This window comes from Mandrillus leucophaeus, unplaced genomic scaffold (assembly GCF_000951045.1).
Source record: "Mandrillus leucophaeus isolate KB7577 unplaced genomic scaffold, Mleu.le_1.0 Scaffold432, whole genome shotgun sequence".
Taxonomy (NCBI): Eukaryota; Metazoa; Chordata; class Mammalia; order Primates; family Cercopithecidae; genus Mandrillus; species Mandrillus leucophaeus.
In genome coordinates, this window is record NW_012104610.1 from 64,310 (window position 1) to 80,504 (window position 16,195).

Sequence of the window (16,195 nt, forward strand, 5' to 3'; positions counted from 1 at the left end):
GGCTAGTGAGTATTCATGAAGGACTTGATGTTATAGGAAAGCACATTTAATATTTCCCTAGTTTATTTTACTGTATTTATTGTTTTATTCTTTGAACATACAAATATTTCCTGTACTTTTATAGAATCAATGAACCCATCTTCTCAATAAGACCTGAAGTTTTTATATTAGATCTCCATTGGGAATATACTGTCATAGTCATTTTTAGAAACTTGTTTTCTTAAACTTTCAGAGATCCCAGAACAGAGAATTGACAGATTTGTAAAGAATGTATAAACACCTAATTTAGCCACAGCCCACAGGATGAACATGAGCACAGTGGAGGGCTGTTTCTGAGAAATGGGGATTTGATAGGGTCTAGTTCATAGAGCTGATAACAAGGAATTGCCTTCTAACATGACCCAAATTCGGAGGGGATACAGCAAGCTAGACACACTAATGTTAACTTTTCAACTATGGAGTAAGGAATGCCTCTTTATCTTCATTTATTTGCTCTTTGTTGAATACTTTATATTGGGTACAGTGAGTACAGAGATTACTAAGGTAAGCTTTGTGCCCTCAAGGAGTTTAAGGCCTGGAATTAGAAACTAAAAGAAATTAAGTGTCTAAAGTCACTTAATATTAACTAATAACTTATTTGCAGTAGTGATGTGAAAACACTCTTAGGAAAGCATAGAAAATATAGAGGTTAATTTTGCCGAATGATAAAGGAAAGCTTTATAGAAGAGGTGATGTTTGGATAGAATCTTGAGGAATGAGTATAAATTTTCTAAGTAGAGTTGAGGAGGAAGATCAGGAAGGGGAAGTTAAACTGTACTACCTATAGTTTTGATAGATGATTTGACAGATGGTGTGGAGATGCACGCATTAGGAGAGACCATAGAAGGAAGAGGGATACAATTTGAAGGAGATGATGAATTTCATTTTGGATATGTTTATTCTGAAGAGTGTGGGAAACACTGGGGTGAGTATGTTTGGAAGGTAGTCAAATATCTGGCACTTAAATGAGAATTTGGGCCTCAAGATCTTGCTTTGAGGGTCAGTTGCCTATCAGATGGTAGTTACAAGAAGAAAATTATGTATAGAATAGATGAGAAGTTGAGTTTGGAACCCCAAGGGACATAAATTTTGAAGGGTAGGTGGTAAAGAGTAGCACACGGTATAGTTCATTATTTGTGTAGTGTTTGGGTGTAAAAATCCTGCCTTATTTTTTCTAGATTGCAATCTTTGAGAACAGGTACTATCTTATTCTATCTATCACTAATACCTACCTTAATACTGTATATTAGGATTAGGAAATAAAGCAGAAGCCAGAAACTTAAAACCTTATATTGGAAGATCTACATGCAACTCAGCCTATTTGGATAATGACTAAAAAAAGGAGAACTGGGAATATCTCCAAACACAGTCTTATTCTGAAAAGGCTTTCTCAGAGATTTGAGTTTATGGCCTTTACTTTTCTAGATAAAATGAACAGGAATATGATTAATAAAAAAATAATTATGAGATATGACTATGACAAGGTAAAAAATAACAGGGATCTTTTAAACCCAATTTTTTTAATAGTTGGGGAAGTAGTTGGGCTGCATATGTGTTCAACCCTGAATGTTTTCTCTTGTTAGAAAAATAAGAGACTGCTTTTCCTATCCTCTTCACACTGGCTTTGCAAAGACTAACTGCTCCATCATCCAGTCCCAAACTGGGCAGCAACTTTACTTCATGAGGCACGGCTGCCAGCACATGTATTGAATTCTCCCGTGGAAATCACCGTGACACTGAAGTCAAGACAAACATTGCAGCTTTAAAAAAAAAATCACTGGTCCTGGGAGTGTTGCTTGTTTCCTAGCATTTGTCTGTTGACTTTCTCCATATGGTTTTCTCTAGCTGTTTGGGTAAAATCAGCATGTTTGTACTACTGATTGTTAGATTATGGTTATTCTCCCAAACTGAAAAAGGATCAAGGGAGATAAGAATACAGAGTGGGAGAAGATTACATCATACAGAGCAGAGAGTCCCAGGACTTTCTCAGTAAGTTCAGAATACCGTTTTAGAGCAGAGGAGGCACACAGGCAGGTACCCAAACAAGAAGTACTTTTAATGGGGGGAATAATAGAAGTAAGGACTTCATAGAGCCTGTTGATTGGATTATTGCATTCCTGGTCTTGTTAGAGTCTTTCACACACAGCCCCGAAAGTTTGCTGACGCTTGCATCCATAGGCTGGTTGTCCCTGGGTCTCTCTAACCTTTGCAGGAACTAAAGTGTGTGAAGTTGTATGGTACTGAGAGAATAGTCTATAGTTTGATGGCTTTTGTTTATTAGGAGACAACAATATATTTTGATTTTTTTTTTTGTCAAGTTTTTTTTTGGGGGGGTCATTCTGGTTATTTTTCTTATATTAATCCCAGTATTTCCTGTTTTACCATAATATTAAATTCTTCCTGTAGTAAAATAAAGGAAAATAATCATTACTCTTGGTTTTCCATTTTTTCATTCTTTTTTAGAACAGTATCTTCAAAAAAGATTATTTTTAAAATTTAATAATATATTTAATAATTTTATTGTGATATAATTAGATGATTTTATTAAACACAGTTTTCTATTTTTATTATAGATCTAAACTTAGTCTTTTTCAATCAAGAATCAGTTTACAGAAGGCAAGTGTAAAGGTAAGTTTTCAGTAAGTATATTTCACAACTGAGAAACCTCTTAGCTTGTAAAACAGAGGATTGGATCTTTGAGGGTGGAGGTGAATTATTTCTACCTTAGAGAAGCATTTTAAAGTCACTGACTCAGGGAGGAACTTTCCCTCCCAGTTCATGGGGGTTTTTCACCCAGTTGTCAACACCTTGGACACACTTGCTTTTCAAGACTGCATTAGGGATAAGTTTCTATACCTTACCTGCTTAGGTAGCCTGTTGTCTTTAGCTCTTAGTCCAAGAAACTTAACCCGGGGGCTTTGGAAAGCTCTACAAAATCTATTTCATTTAGATTTAGACCCTTGAGTGATATTCTGGGCCAGATGTGAGTGAGTTTTTCCTTCGAAAACTTCACACTGTAGAATGCCTGATTAAGTAAGCTTAGAGACCTGGCTGTGGCTGCCAGGCTTCAAACTAGCATGCAGTTCATCTGGCACATTAGGAGTGCTGATTTTTAGAAAACGATTTTCTAACTCCACTAGATTTACCCATACCTTTGAAGATAAGGTACTTAATTTCAGAACCTTTATTTACTCATTTGAATAAAATGGGCAAAATATTTTTAAGTTATTTACAAAGCTTTAGAAGTATGTTAAGCAAATATTTGAAATTGTTCGTACCCTGTATAACAGTTCTAGTCACTGTTTCATTCCTCAGTAGTGATGAATAATTTTTATATACATATAAATGTTTTCCCCACATGGTTACCTTTATTCTTGTTGGGGAGCCATTAATTGCAGACTAAGAGTAGGATTCCTGTGTTTTGCAGTACAATATCAATTTGGACTGATTGTTATTGTTATTTTTTTTTTTTTGCTATGTTTTAGTTAAAAGCCCGGCGATCTGAGTGTAATTCCAAAGCTACCCACGCAAGGAATGATTATCTTCTTACCCTAGCGGCAGCAAATGCACATCAGGATCGCTACTATCAAACAGATTTAGTTAACATTATGAAGGTAATATAGATTTTGTATCTATGGTAATTTTACTTCATTAAAAACAAAAACAACTCGAGTTGGATGTTGGGTTTATGGGATTGAATCTATAGAAGAGTAACCAGGCTATGTTGCATCTCTTTGGAATATACTTGTTATTGTTTGGATAGCATCTGTTTCAGATAATTTAGAGTTAATTTTTAGTTCAGAAAATGTTTACAGAGAAGTCACAGTAAAGGATTATAATACTCCCTAGGTGCGGCAAACATTTGTTATTTAGTGGTTATTGATATAGAAGATACAAGAGTGATATAAGAAATAAAATAATAACTCAAACTGGGAAAATACTTCTGAGCTATTTTATAAGACTCATGTCATGGTTTCAATAAATTATTGAAGCTAGGCAGAATCTTCAGGTATCTTCTGAATCATCAGAGAAAGACTGATATTTTAGCATAATTTTTGTTAGATTGTATCTGTATTTTTTGAAAAATGTTTGTAAGAAAAGTTTTATGCAAAAGAATATTTCTATTAAAATGTATTTTTATAGTGTATCTCTTAGCCCGAAGTTTTTATTAACTAGAATTTTGGCCACAACTATGTCTAATGATAATTATGAAGCTTTTTTTAATTTTAATTTTTTAGAGACAGGGTCTCACTCTGTTGTCCAGACTGGAGTGCAGTGATGATCACGGCTCACTGCAGCCTTGAACTCCTAGGCTCAAGAGATCCTCCCACCTCATCTTCCTGAGTAGCTGGGATCCAGACGCATGCTACCATGCCTGGCTCCTTTTTTTTATTTTTAGAAACAGGAGTCTTGCTGTGTTGGCCAGGCTGGCGTCAAACTGGCTTCAAGTAATCCTCCCTCCTAAGCTTCCCAAAATGCTGGGATTACAGGTGTGAGCCTGCTTGGCTATTTTTTATTTCTAAAAAACTTAGATTTTTAAAAAATTTCATTAAGTTTATCCTGAATTTATAGGTAAATTGCACATTACTATTTGATGATTTTGAGCTGCGTATGGGACAAACAAAAGAATATGTTCAGTAGCTATCTGAAGATGTCCTCTGGGTATTACTCTGAAATGCAGATAGATTCGATTACAGTTTGTGTACCCAAACTTGATCTAGCCTTTCCCTGTTTATACCAGCTATGATGTGTCTTTAACTTTCACTAAAGTAAAGAGAAGAGGGTAGAGGAAAAGGAAACCTTTTAATCTGTTGCCAAGTTTCTCCCTTGTTGCTGGCAGACAAGTTCTGCTTTGGATTGTATCTGTCTTTCTTTCCTGTTTTCCCAAAACCCAGACATTTTGTCATTTTCTTTTTTCTTTTTTTTTCAACCCATCCCCCTCAAATGTATTGTTCTTAATGACTGACAAACACACACATTGCTGTAGTTGAATTGCTTAATTTACACATCAGCAATTGTGAATGGGGATGCAGCCAGAGCAGGTGCTCTTTTTTCTATAATAGCTCTGGGAAGGAGGTCAACTCTGGACAGAAACTGCAAGTTATTTCCTTGAAAGTAGAGATGGGACAGTTCCTGGGACCTTCAGGCAAAAACAAGAGTATTGAAGGGAGTCCAATTGGACTAAGAAGTATCCTATTGCAAAACATTTTTTTCTTTCCTTTTTGTTCACTGCCTGAAATCCCCTTTTCCTAGCTTCTGTTACGACTTCTGCTTATTAGAATACAGGTTAGAAAATACAGAGACAAGGAACTGTTTTGTCATCTCTCATGAGAACTCTGCATATATTTTCCATAAAGTATTAGACCTAGAGGTTTAGGTGTTTTAGTATATATATTTTTTGAGACACAGTCTCACTCTGTCATACAGACTGGAGTGCAGTGGCTTGAACATGGCACACTGCATCCTGAACCTCCTGGTCTCAGGGATCCTCTTGCCTCAGCCTCCTATGTAGCCAGGACCACAGGTGCCTGCCACCATACCAAGCTAATTTTTTTTTTTTTTTTGTAGAGACGGAGTCTCACTTTGTTGCCCAGGCTAGTCTTCAACTCCTGGGCTTAAGAGATCCTCCCACCTCAGCCTCCCAAAATACTGAAATTATAGGGGTGAGCTGCTTGGCCTGGCCAGTTTTAATATCATATTAGGTATTACATAGTGCTTCAGACTTACAAGGACCAACAGTTTCAAAGAATGCATTTACTAAAGATGATTTTTAGCACCGCTTGCACTTAAGGTTGTAATTCACTATATCCTATATATGTCTACTATTGTATCAAAGCTGTATATTTTTCCCTATGAATATTTTTAAATGAACATTATATTAGCTTAAGCAACAGCAAAAATCAAATCCTTTTTTTTTTCAATTGCATCTACAGCCAAAAAAGAATGGCCTTTAATAAACCAGGGAAGGTACATTCTTATTTGGGGGGATCTGCTCTCTGCCTAAAGCAAAGAGGAAGTTAAAGGGCTGGCCAGCTCACAGATTAGTATGTGTTCTTGAACTTACTTTGAAGTCTTTATGCATATATTTGATCAGCATTGGGTAGGTTGTGCTTTGGAGTATTCATTTAATGAAACATTGTGGGGTACTAAACTGATTAAAAATAGAGGCAGGGGTTGGTCCCTCCTGCCCCTTAAAAATGAGAAAACATATTTTCAGTTTTCATGTACTGTGCATTAACTGACTTTCTTCCTCATGCTAATTCTGTAGTCTACAGTACTGGAAAATTCCTATCAATCATGCTATTAGCTACTTAGTAAATTTCCACCATTGAATTGACAGTGGCCCTTAGATGCCTTTCTTGAAAATATCTTTTTCTAAATGAATGTTAAGGAGATATCTATTTTTCTGAATTAATGTTAAGGTGATAATGCCCTATATGGGTAGCTTAAAGGCAGGGTATTTGATTTGTTGGTTTAATCATACACATTTAAGAGCCTCTTACAGCGTGCTAACTACTGAGTTAGGCTTTGGGAAGAGACAAAGATGAGTAAGACACACTGCTCATCCTCAAAGAGCTTGTTATGGTAGAAGAGAGCAAGAGAGAGATATATTTATATAGATGATTGCAAATTAGAGTGATGGAAATCACTTACCGCTGGAAGACTGTGGTTAGTTAATAATAATAGCTATCTTTTTTATTGCTTAATATTGCCTTGGCATTATCCTAACCACTTAATACATATTATCCTTTCTCATTTTCTTCATTATCCTTGTTAAAGTTCATAGCTCATTATTTAAATAATTCTCTAACTTATATTCTTATCTTTGCCCTTCTCCAAATGAAATGAAGTGGTAACTCTGATGAGCCCCCGTAACTGGATAATCTGTATCTAAGCAGCCAAGTACTGCTGAAGAAAAGTTTTGACAGAGCAGATTCATGATCATAAATTAATAGGGGAACCAGTGCAGCAGTCTCAACACTGCTTAGATAGCCTACTGTTTTTCCCTAGTTAACTTTTCCTACTATTTTTAACAGTTATTTCAACCACCTCTTTTATGCTTAGCAAGTGGGTTTTCTTCCTAATTTACAGAGACAGTGGAAACCGTTGGAAGGCAGCTTCATTATTGTCCACTATCTGACTTCATCTGTGTTCAAGACTCTTCCAGAGTCTCAGTAGCAGTTGTTCCTGTCTAAAGGTGATCTTTTCACCTCAGCTTTGGATTATATCTCATCCCCTCCTGCCTTCTTAGGGAACAGAAGAATTATTTTATATTCTCTTCGTATTTCCTGGACATTCTTTCTTACATTAGCAGTTGTTATCTTAGTGATAACAACCGTCATTATAACTGTCTTTTGAGTTACATTCTTCTGATCTGGACTAGTTGCCCTCTGTGTCAGATGCAAGTGTTTATTCTGAGATCTTCCTGTATGTCTCTGTTGTGTTAGATCTTCAGTTTTCTTTATGATATGTCTTATTTTTTCTTTATTTACACTGTCCTTTGGTAGAGCACATCTTCCAGTACCTTCTTGAAAAAGTAGGCATGGGAAGTAAGTTTTTTGAGATACTATGTTTAGAAAATGGCATATTCTGTGCTTGTACTTGGATATAGAATTAAAGCTTGAAAACTCTTGTCATTCAAATATTGGAGTCCATACCTCATTGTTTTCTTGTTTACTGTGTAAGTATTGAGAATTCAAAGTCATCCTAGTTCTTGATTATTCGTATCTGATCTAATTGTTTGTTTTTTCTTTTTTAGAAGTTTATGGAATATTCTCAGTGTACCCTTTGATTTCTTGGATTAATTTTTGCCTTTTGTTTTCTCTTTCTGAAACTTCCCATTATTAAGATATGATGTCTCCTAGCCTGCTTCTTTAAATTTCATTTCTTTCTTATTTTCTGTCCTTGTCATTGTGTTCTACTTTTTGGGCGACTTCTTCAACTTTACAGTTCATTTCTTTTATTGGACTTGTGATTTTTCCATAGTAGTTTTAATGCATGAGGGTTCTGTTTTCTCCACATCCTTACCAGCATGTTTTATTGCCTGTTGTATTAGTTCGTTTTCACACTGCTTTGAAGAACTACCTGCGGCCGGGCGTGGTAAGTGGCGCAAGCCTGTAATCCCAGCACCTTGGGAGGCCGAGGTGGGCGGATCACCTGAGGTCAGGAGTTTGAGACCAGCCTGCCAACATGGTGAAACTCCATCTCTACTGAAAATACAGAATATTAGCTGGGCGTGGAGGCGTGCACGTGTAGTCCCAGCTACTCAGGGGGGCTGAGGCATGAGAATCGCTTGAACCTGAGAGGTAGGTGGAGGTTGCAGTGAGCCAAGATCACACCACTGTACTCCAGCTTGGGCGACAGAGTGAGACTTCATCTCAAAAAAAACAAAAGGAAAAAAAAAAAAAAAAGAAAAGAACTACCTGAGACTGGGTAGTTTATGAAGAAGAAAGGTTTAATTGACTCACAGTTCCGCATGGCTGCAGAGGCCTCAGGAAACTTACAATCATGGTAGAAAGTGAAGGAGAATCAAGTACCTTCTTCACATGATGGTAGGAGAGAGAAAGCAAAGGGGGAAATGCCACTTTTAAACCATCAGATATCATGAGAACTCAGTCACAATCATGAGAACAGCATCGGGGAAATCACCCCCATAAGCCAGTCACCTCCCACCAGGACCCTCCCCCGATACATGGGGATTACAATTTGAGATGAGATTTGGGTGGGGACACAGAGCCAAACATATCACCTGTCTTTTGGATAAAAGTCATTTGAACTGGGATGACATGCTATCTAATTATAATTTTGATTTGCATTTCTCTGATGATCAGTTGATGTTGAGCGCCTTTTTATATGCCTGCTTGCCGTTTATGTGACTTCTTTTGAGAAATGTCTATTTAGATCTTTTGCTCATTTTTATTTTTTATTTTTTTATTTTTATTTTTTTATTATACTTTAGGTTCTGGGGTACATGTGCACAATGTGCAGGTTTGTTACATATGTATATATGTACCATGTTGGTGTGCTGCACCCATTAACTCATCGTTTACATTAAGTATATCTCCTAATGCTATCCCTCCCTACTCCCTCCACCCCATGACAGGCCCCTGTGTGTGATGTTCCCCACCCTGTGTCCAAGTGTTCTCATTGTTTAATTCCCACCTGTGAGTGAGAACATGCAGTGTTTGGTTTTCTGCCCTTGTGATAGTTCACTCAGAATGATGTTTTCCAGCTGCATCCATGTCCTTACTAAGGACATGAACTCATCCTTTTTTGTGGCTGCATAGTATTCCATGGTGTATATGTGCCACATTTTCTTAATCCACTCTATCATTGATGGACATTTGGGTTGGCTCCAAGTCTTTGCTATTGTGAATAGTGCCGCAGTAAACAGACGTGTGCATGTGTCTTTATAGCAGCATGATTTATAATCCTTTGGGTATATACCCAGTAATGGGATGGCTGGGTCAAATGGTATTTCTAGTTCCAGATCCTTCAGGAATCACCACACTGTCTTTCACAATGGTTGAACTAGTTTACAGTCCCACCAATGGTGTAAAAGTGTTCCTGTTTCTCAACATCCTCTCCAGCAGCTTTTGTTTCCTGACTTTTTAATGATCACCATTCTAAGTGGTGTGAGATGGTATCTCATTGTGGTTTTGATTTGCATTTCTTTGATGGCCAGTGATGATGCTTTTGCTCATTTTAAAAATTAGATTATTAGATTTTTTTTCCTATAGAATTGTTTGTGCTCCTTATATTTTCTGGTTATTAATCCCTTGTCAGCTAGTTTACAAATTTTTTTTTCCCATTCCATGGGCTGTCTCTTCATTTTATTGATTGTTTACTTTGCTGTGTAGAAGTTTTTTAACCTGATGTGATCCCATTTGTCCATTTTTGCTTTGGTTGCTTTGGTTGCTATAAGAGATGTCTTATAGCACTATTCACAATAGCTAAGATGTAGAATCAACCTAAGTGTCCATCAGTGAATAAATGGATAAATAAAATGTAGTATATATACACATTGAAATATTATTCAACCAAAAATATCTTGAGTAATATCCCTGTGCTTACAGGATATTACTCAAGAAATCTTTGCCCAGTCCACTGTCTTGGAGAATTTCCCCCAGTGCTTTATTTTCATAGTTTTGGGCTGGGTGTGGTGGCTCATGCCTGTAATCCCAGCACTTTGGGAGGCTGAGGCAGGCAGATCACAAGGTTAGGAGTTCAAGACCACCCTGGCCAATATGATGAAACCCTGTCTCTACTAAAAATACAAAAATTAGCTGGGTGTGGTGGTGAGCACCCATAGTCCCAGCTACTCGGGAGGCTGAGGCAGGAGAATCGCTTGAACCAGGAAGTGGAGGTTGCAGTGTGCCGAGATCATGCCACTGCACTCCAGCCTGGGTGATAGAGCAAGACTCTGTCTCAAAAAAAAAAAAAAAAATTCATAGTTTGAGGTCTTCGATTTAAGTCTTTAATTCATTTTTATTTGATTTTTGTATATAGTGAGAGATAGGGGTCTAGTTTCATTCTTCTACATATGGATATCCAGTTTTCCCAGCACTTTTCCCCGAATGTATCTTCTTGGCACCTTTGTTGAAAATGAGTTCACTGTAGATGTGTGGATTTAATTCTGGGTTCTGTCTTCTGTTCCATTGGTCTGTATGTCTGTTTTTATGCCAGTACCATACTGTTTTGGTTAGTATGGCTCTGTAGTATAATTTGAAGTCAGGCAGTATGATTCCTCCAGTTTTATTTTCCCCTAGCCTAATTAAAATTTCCCCTAGCCTAATTATTCTGAAGAATAAGATCAGGCCAGGCACAGTGGCTTATGCCTATATTCCCAGCACTTTGGGAGGCTGAGGTGGGAGGATCTCTTGAGTCCAAGAGTTTGAGACCAGCCTGGGCAGCATAGTGAGACTGTCTCTCTACAAAAAAATTTAAAAGTTAGCTGGGTGTGGTGGCACGTGCCTGTAGTCCCAGCTACTCAGAAGGCTGAAGTGGGAAGATAACTTGAGCCCAGGAGTTTAAGGCTACAGTTAACTGTCATCATGCCACAGCACTCCAGCCTGGGTGACAAAGTGAGACCTCATCTCTTAAAAAAAGGAAATAAAAATAGTAAGTTCATGTTGGTATCTAAATACAAGTATTTGGACAGATTCCCCAAGAAATATTATTTATTTCTTATGCCAGTAGTGATTAGAGCAGATACTGAATATATCATTCTGTGTCTGTATATCATCGGGCAGATTTCTTTAAACTCTAAACTAAAGCAAACAAACAAAAAACTATTGCTAGACCCTGCAAATCAGATAACTGATTTCATCAAATCTATAGAAACCAACTCACCTGGTTTGAGATGATTTGTTCCTCACATGTTCCTTTTTCATAGCATGTTCTTGTGCAATACACGAACTAACATTTTTTAGAAGCTTGTGAAATATTTTCTTTGTGGTTTGGATGAGGAAGACTGAGATACAATGTGTCATAGTAGAAAAGAGAACAAATGCCAATTTAATGAAAGATTTTTTAAAAGCTTAGTAATTCTTAATAGGACTTTATTTCTAGACAAATATTTCTTCAGTGGAAGCCAAACATAAATGGGCTAGTTGATAATTTGGTGAGGTAACAAAAGATAAACATGTTTCTGTATGGCAGAAATCTAGAAAATATAATTTGACTTATCTTTTGCAGACTTTTTTTGATCAAATGTAGAGAAAAACATTAATATACAAATCCTTTCTAAAATTGATACATAATAACTATATATTTATAGTGTATGTGTGATATTTTGATACATGCGTACAGTGTGTAAGGATCAAATGGGACTAATTGAGATACCCATCACCTCAAATATTTATTGTATATCGTGGAGTATTGAGAACATTTCCAAATCTTTTCTCTTACCTATTTTGGAATATACAATAAATTATTGTTAACTATAGACACCCTGCTGTGCTATTAAACAATAGAATGTATTCCTTCTATCTGACTGTAATTTTGTACCCCTTAACCAACCTCTCATTGTTCCCGCCTTCCTACCCTTCCCAGCCTCTGGTAACCACCATTCTACTCTCTACTGCTGGATATATATCCAAATGAATGGAAATCAGTATATTGAAGAGATGTCTTATAGCACTATTCACAATAGCTAAGATGTGGAGTCAACCTCAGTATCTATCAGTGGATAAATGGATAAAGAAAATGTAGTATATATACACAATGAAATATTATTCAGCCATAAAAAAGATTGAAATCCTGTCTTTTGCAATAACATGGATGCCCCTAGAGGACATTATGTTAAGTGAAATAAGCCAAGAACAGAAAGCCAAGTTCTTTTTTGGCTTTTCTGGCTAAACATTAATTCCAAAAATCTTCCTCATTCATATGTAGGTATATATAACTCATCTTTTTTATTGTGAGTTGTGGCTCTTCTGGTTTCTCTGTCATCTCTAGCTCTTGCACCTCTGATTCACCTAATGTCTGTTCACTTAATTAGCACGGAAGTCTTCAATTCTATTAAATTCTGCTTAATTCTGCTTTAATTCTGTTAAATCTCTGCTTCTGTTGCTTTATATCCTTTTTTTTTAATGCCCTCTTTCTTGGAGAGAGTAATCATTTGACTCAATTCCCATAAATACCATATGATTCTCAAATCTATCTGCAGCCTGCCCTTTAATTATCCATATTTGTGCCTTTATCATTGGTACATGTAACTACTTAAAGTAACTAAAAATAAATACATTTTACAATTCTGTTTCTCAGTCCCAGTAGCTGTATTTCAAATGCTTAAAGGCCACATGTGGCTGGTGTCTACCATGTTGGACAGTGCAGATATAGAACATTTTTGCCATCTTAGAAAATTCTATTGAACAGCAGTGCTCTAAAGCTTATTTTGTTTTTACTTGTTATGGTTTGAATGTGTCCTCTAAAGTTCTTGTGTTGGAAACCTAATTCCCAGTGCAACAATACTGAAAGGTGGGACTTTTAAGAGGTCATTAGGTCATGAGGGTAGAGTCCTCATGAATGAATTATTGCCATTGTTGTGAGAGTGAGTTATTTATTACAGGAGTGGGTTCCTGATAAAAGGAGAAGTTGGGCCCCTTTCCACTTTCCCTCTTGTGTTCTCTTGCTCTTCTGCTTTCCACCATAGAATGATACAGCATGAAGGCCCTTGCCAGATACAGGCCCCTACACCTGGACTTCTCAGCCCCGAGAACCATGAACCAAATAAAGTCTGTTGTTTATAATTACCCAGTCTGTGATATTCTGTTATAGCAACAGAAAATGGACCAAAACATTTGTTTTCTTCCATCCCGCCCCCCCCACCCCACTTGTCTGTCTGTTATCAACTCTGCTGGTCATTTTTCCCAGTAACCATGTCCATGGTTGTATTCAGTTATTTCACAATTAATTGCTCCTTAATTTGCACTCTAGGTCTTTACTTATATCTTGTTAAAGAACAGAGGTAGGCAAACATTTCCTGTAAAGGGACAGATAATAAATATTTTAGGCTTCTATGTTGTGGTTACTCAGTTCAGCTGTTGCATTACAGCCATGAATGTGACTATGTTCCAGTAAAACTTTACTTACAAAACTGGGTGATGGACTGGATTTGGCCTACGGGCCTTAGTTTGCCCACCCTTGGTATAGAACTTTAAAAACTGTGTTATGAATGTTCTAATTATATAAGTATACTGAAGATAATAAAATGAGTACCCATTTACCCAACCACCAAGCTTCAAAAATGAAACACTCTCAGTACAGTGGAAACCTCCTAGGTGACCACTCCCAAAACACCTCCGTTATGTTCAACACATTGTAACTACCACTCTGACAATAGATAGTGTTGTCTTAGATGGTATTATGCCCTATGATATTATGCAACTTGCATTTTTCCCACTCAACATTATATTTGTTGAGATTCATTTGTATGGATTTTTAACTTTCTTTGTTATTTTTTCTATATGGTATTTCATTGTGTGTGTGTGTATATATATATATCATAATAACTTACCCATTTTCTTTTTTTTTTTTTTTTTTTTTTTGAGATGGAGCTTCGCTCTTCTTGCCCAGGCTGGAGTGCAATGGCACAATCTCGTCTCACCGCAACCTCTGCCTCCTGGGTTCAAGCGATTCTCTGCCTCAGCCTCCCGAGTAGCTGGGATTACAGGCACATGCCACCACACCCAGCTAATTTTGTGTTTTTAATAGAAACGGGGTTTCACTGTGTTGGTCAGGCTGGTCTCTGCCTCCTGGGTTCAAGCGATTCTCCTGCCTCAGCCTCCCGAGTAGCTGGGATTACAGGCACATGCCACCACACCCAGCTAATTTTGTGTTTTTAATAGAAACGGGGTTTCTCCATGTTGGTCAGGCTGGTCTCGAACTCCTGACCTCAGGTTGAGCTTGTTATAATCATACCCCATACGGATAATATAAGGAAGGGATAAGCTATATATTCTGTTAAAGGATTGAGAATAGAAGTAAGTCGTATTATGCCGTAGCCGCCTAGTTTTAGGAGTACTGCAGCAAGGACTATTGATCCGGCAGTGGGGGCTTCAACATGGGCTTTGGGGAGTCATTGGTGTAGGCCATATAGGGGTATTTTCACTATAAAGGCTATCATGCATGCTAGTCATATGAGATTATGGGATCAGGTGGTCATTAGTTTTTGGGCGGTGAGTGTTAGTAGTATTATGTTTAGTGAGCCTAGGATATTGTAGGTATAGATTAGTACAATAAATAGGGGGAAGGAGCCGGCTAGTGTATAGAATAGAAAATATGTGCTTGCGTTGAGGCATTCTGCTTGGTTACCCCATCGGGTAATAATAATTAGGGTTGGGATAAGAGTAGTTTCGAATAGGATATAGAATATAATTAGTTCTGTGGCTATAAATGTTAGAATTAGGGAGATTTGTAGGGAGATCATTATGGAGAGGTAGAGTTTTTTCCGTGAGGTGGGTTCATTGTGTAGATGATATTGGCTTGCTATTATTATGAGAGGTAAGAGTCAGGCTGTTAGTATTAGGAGGGGTGGTGTTAGCGGATCGGAAAATGAAGAGGTTGAATGGTTGAAGAGATTGTTACTAATTTGATTGAAGAATAATAGAGGAATGAGGCTAATAATTAGGCTGTGCATGGTTTTGTTGACCCAGATTATATTGTTTTTGGAGAATCATGTTGTTAGTAGTAGTATGATTATAGGAATAATTATTTTTAACATTGGAGTAAGTTTAGGTTGTGGATGTGATCTAGGCCATATGTGTTAGAGAGTGAGATTAGTAAGGCAAGGCCTACTGCTGCCTCCCGAGCAGTGAACACTAATAGAGCAATGGGTATGATGTTGGCTAAGGAGAAATGCATGGTTAAAGTTGTGAGGGTACTTATGATAAAAAGTGATAGTATTATTCCTTCTAGGCATAGTAAGGAGGATATTAAGTGTGAACGGTAGGTTAATACGCCTAAGAGTGAAATAGTAAATGCTAGCATAATGTTTATGTAGATGGAGGGTATTTGGTGAGTATGATTATCATAATCTAATGAGTCAAAATCATTTATTTTATTTAAACTACTTACCAATTCAGTTCAATCTAGTCCTTTTTGGGTTCATTCATAGGCTAGGCTAAGAATTAGAATGATAATTAGCATAATGGAAGGTTTAGTTATTAGTGGAAGATTGGTTGTTTGAAGGGCTCATGGTAGGGGTAGTAGTAGGGCGATTTCCAGGTCAAATAGTAGAAAAGTAATGGCAACTAAGAAAAATTTTATGGAGAAAGGAATACGAGCAGAGCTTAGTGGGTCAAAGCTGCACTCATAGGATTGGATTTTTCTATATAAGTATTGAGTTGAGGTAGTCAGAATGTAATAGTTATTAGTAGTAGGGCTAGTAGGGTATTAATTGTTAAGGCTAGTACTAGGTTGATCATTCTTTTTCGAATGTTATCGAAACTAGTTGATTGGAAGTCAGCTGTACTGATTATACTAAAAGAATAGGATCCTCATCAGTAGATAGGTATATATAGGAATAACCAGACTACATCCACGAAGTGTCAATACCAGGCGGCGGCTTCAAAGCCGAAATGGTGGTTGGATGTAAAGTGATACAGTAGTTGGCGGATAAGGCAGATAATGAGGAATGTTGATCCAATAATGA

At 37.2% G+C, this 16,195-nt stretch overlaps 1 protein-coding gene across 1 annotated transcript in view; it reads left to right on the forward strand.

Annotated features, from left to right (window-relative positions):
• The window catches only part of FCHSD2 (FCH and double SH3 domains 2), a 176,863-nt gene that overhangs the window by 24,183 nt on the left and 136,485 nt on the right, over nt 1–16,195 (forward strand). The window contains exons 4-5 of the mRNA XM_011993650.1: nt 2,613–2,667; nt 3,525–3,653. Coding sequence (XP_011849040.1) covers nt 2,613–2,667; nt 3,525–3,653 — 184 coding nt within the window. The remainder of the gene's footprint in view (nt 1–2,612; nt 2,668–3,524; nt 3,654–16,195) is intronic.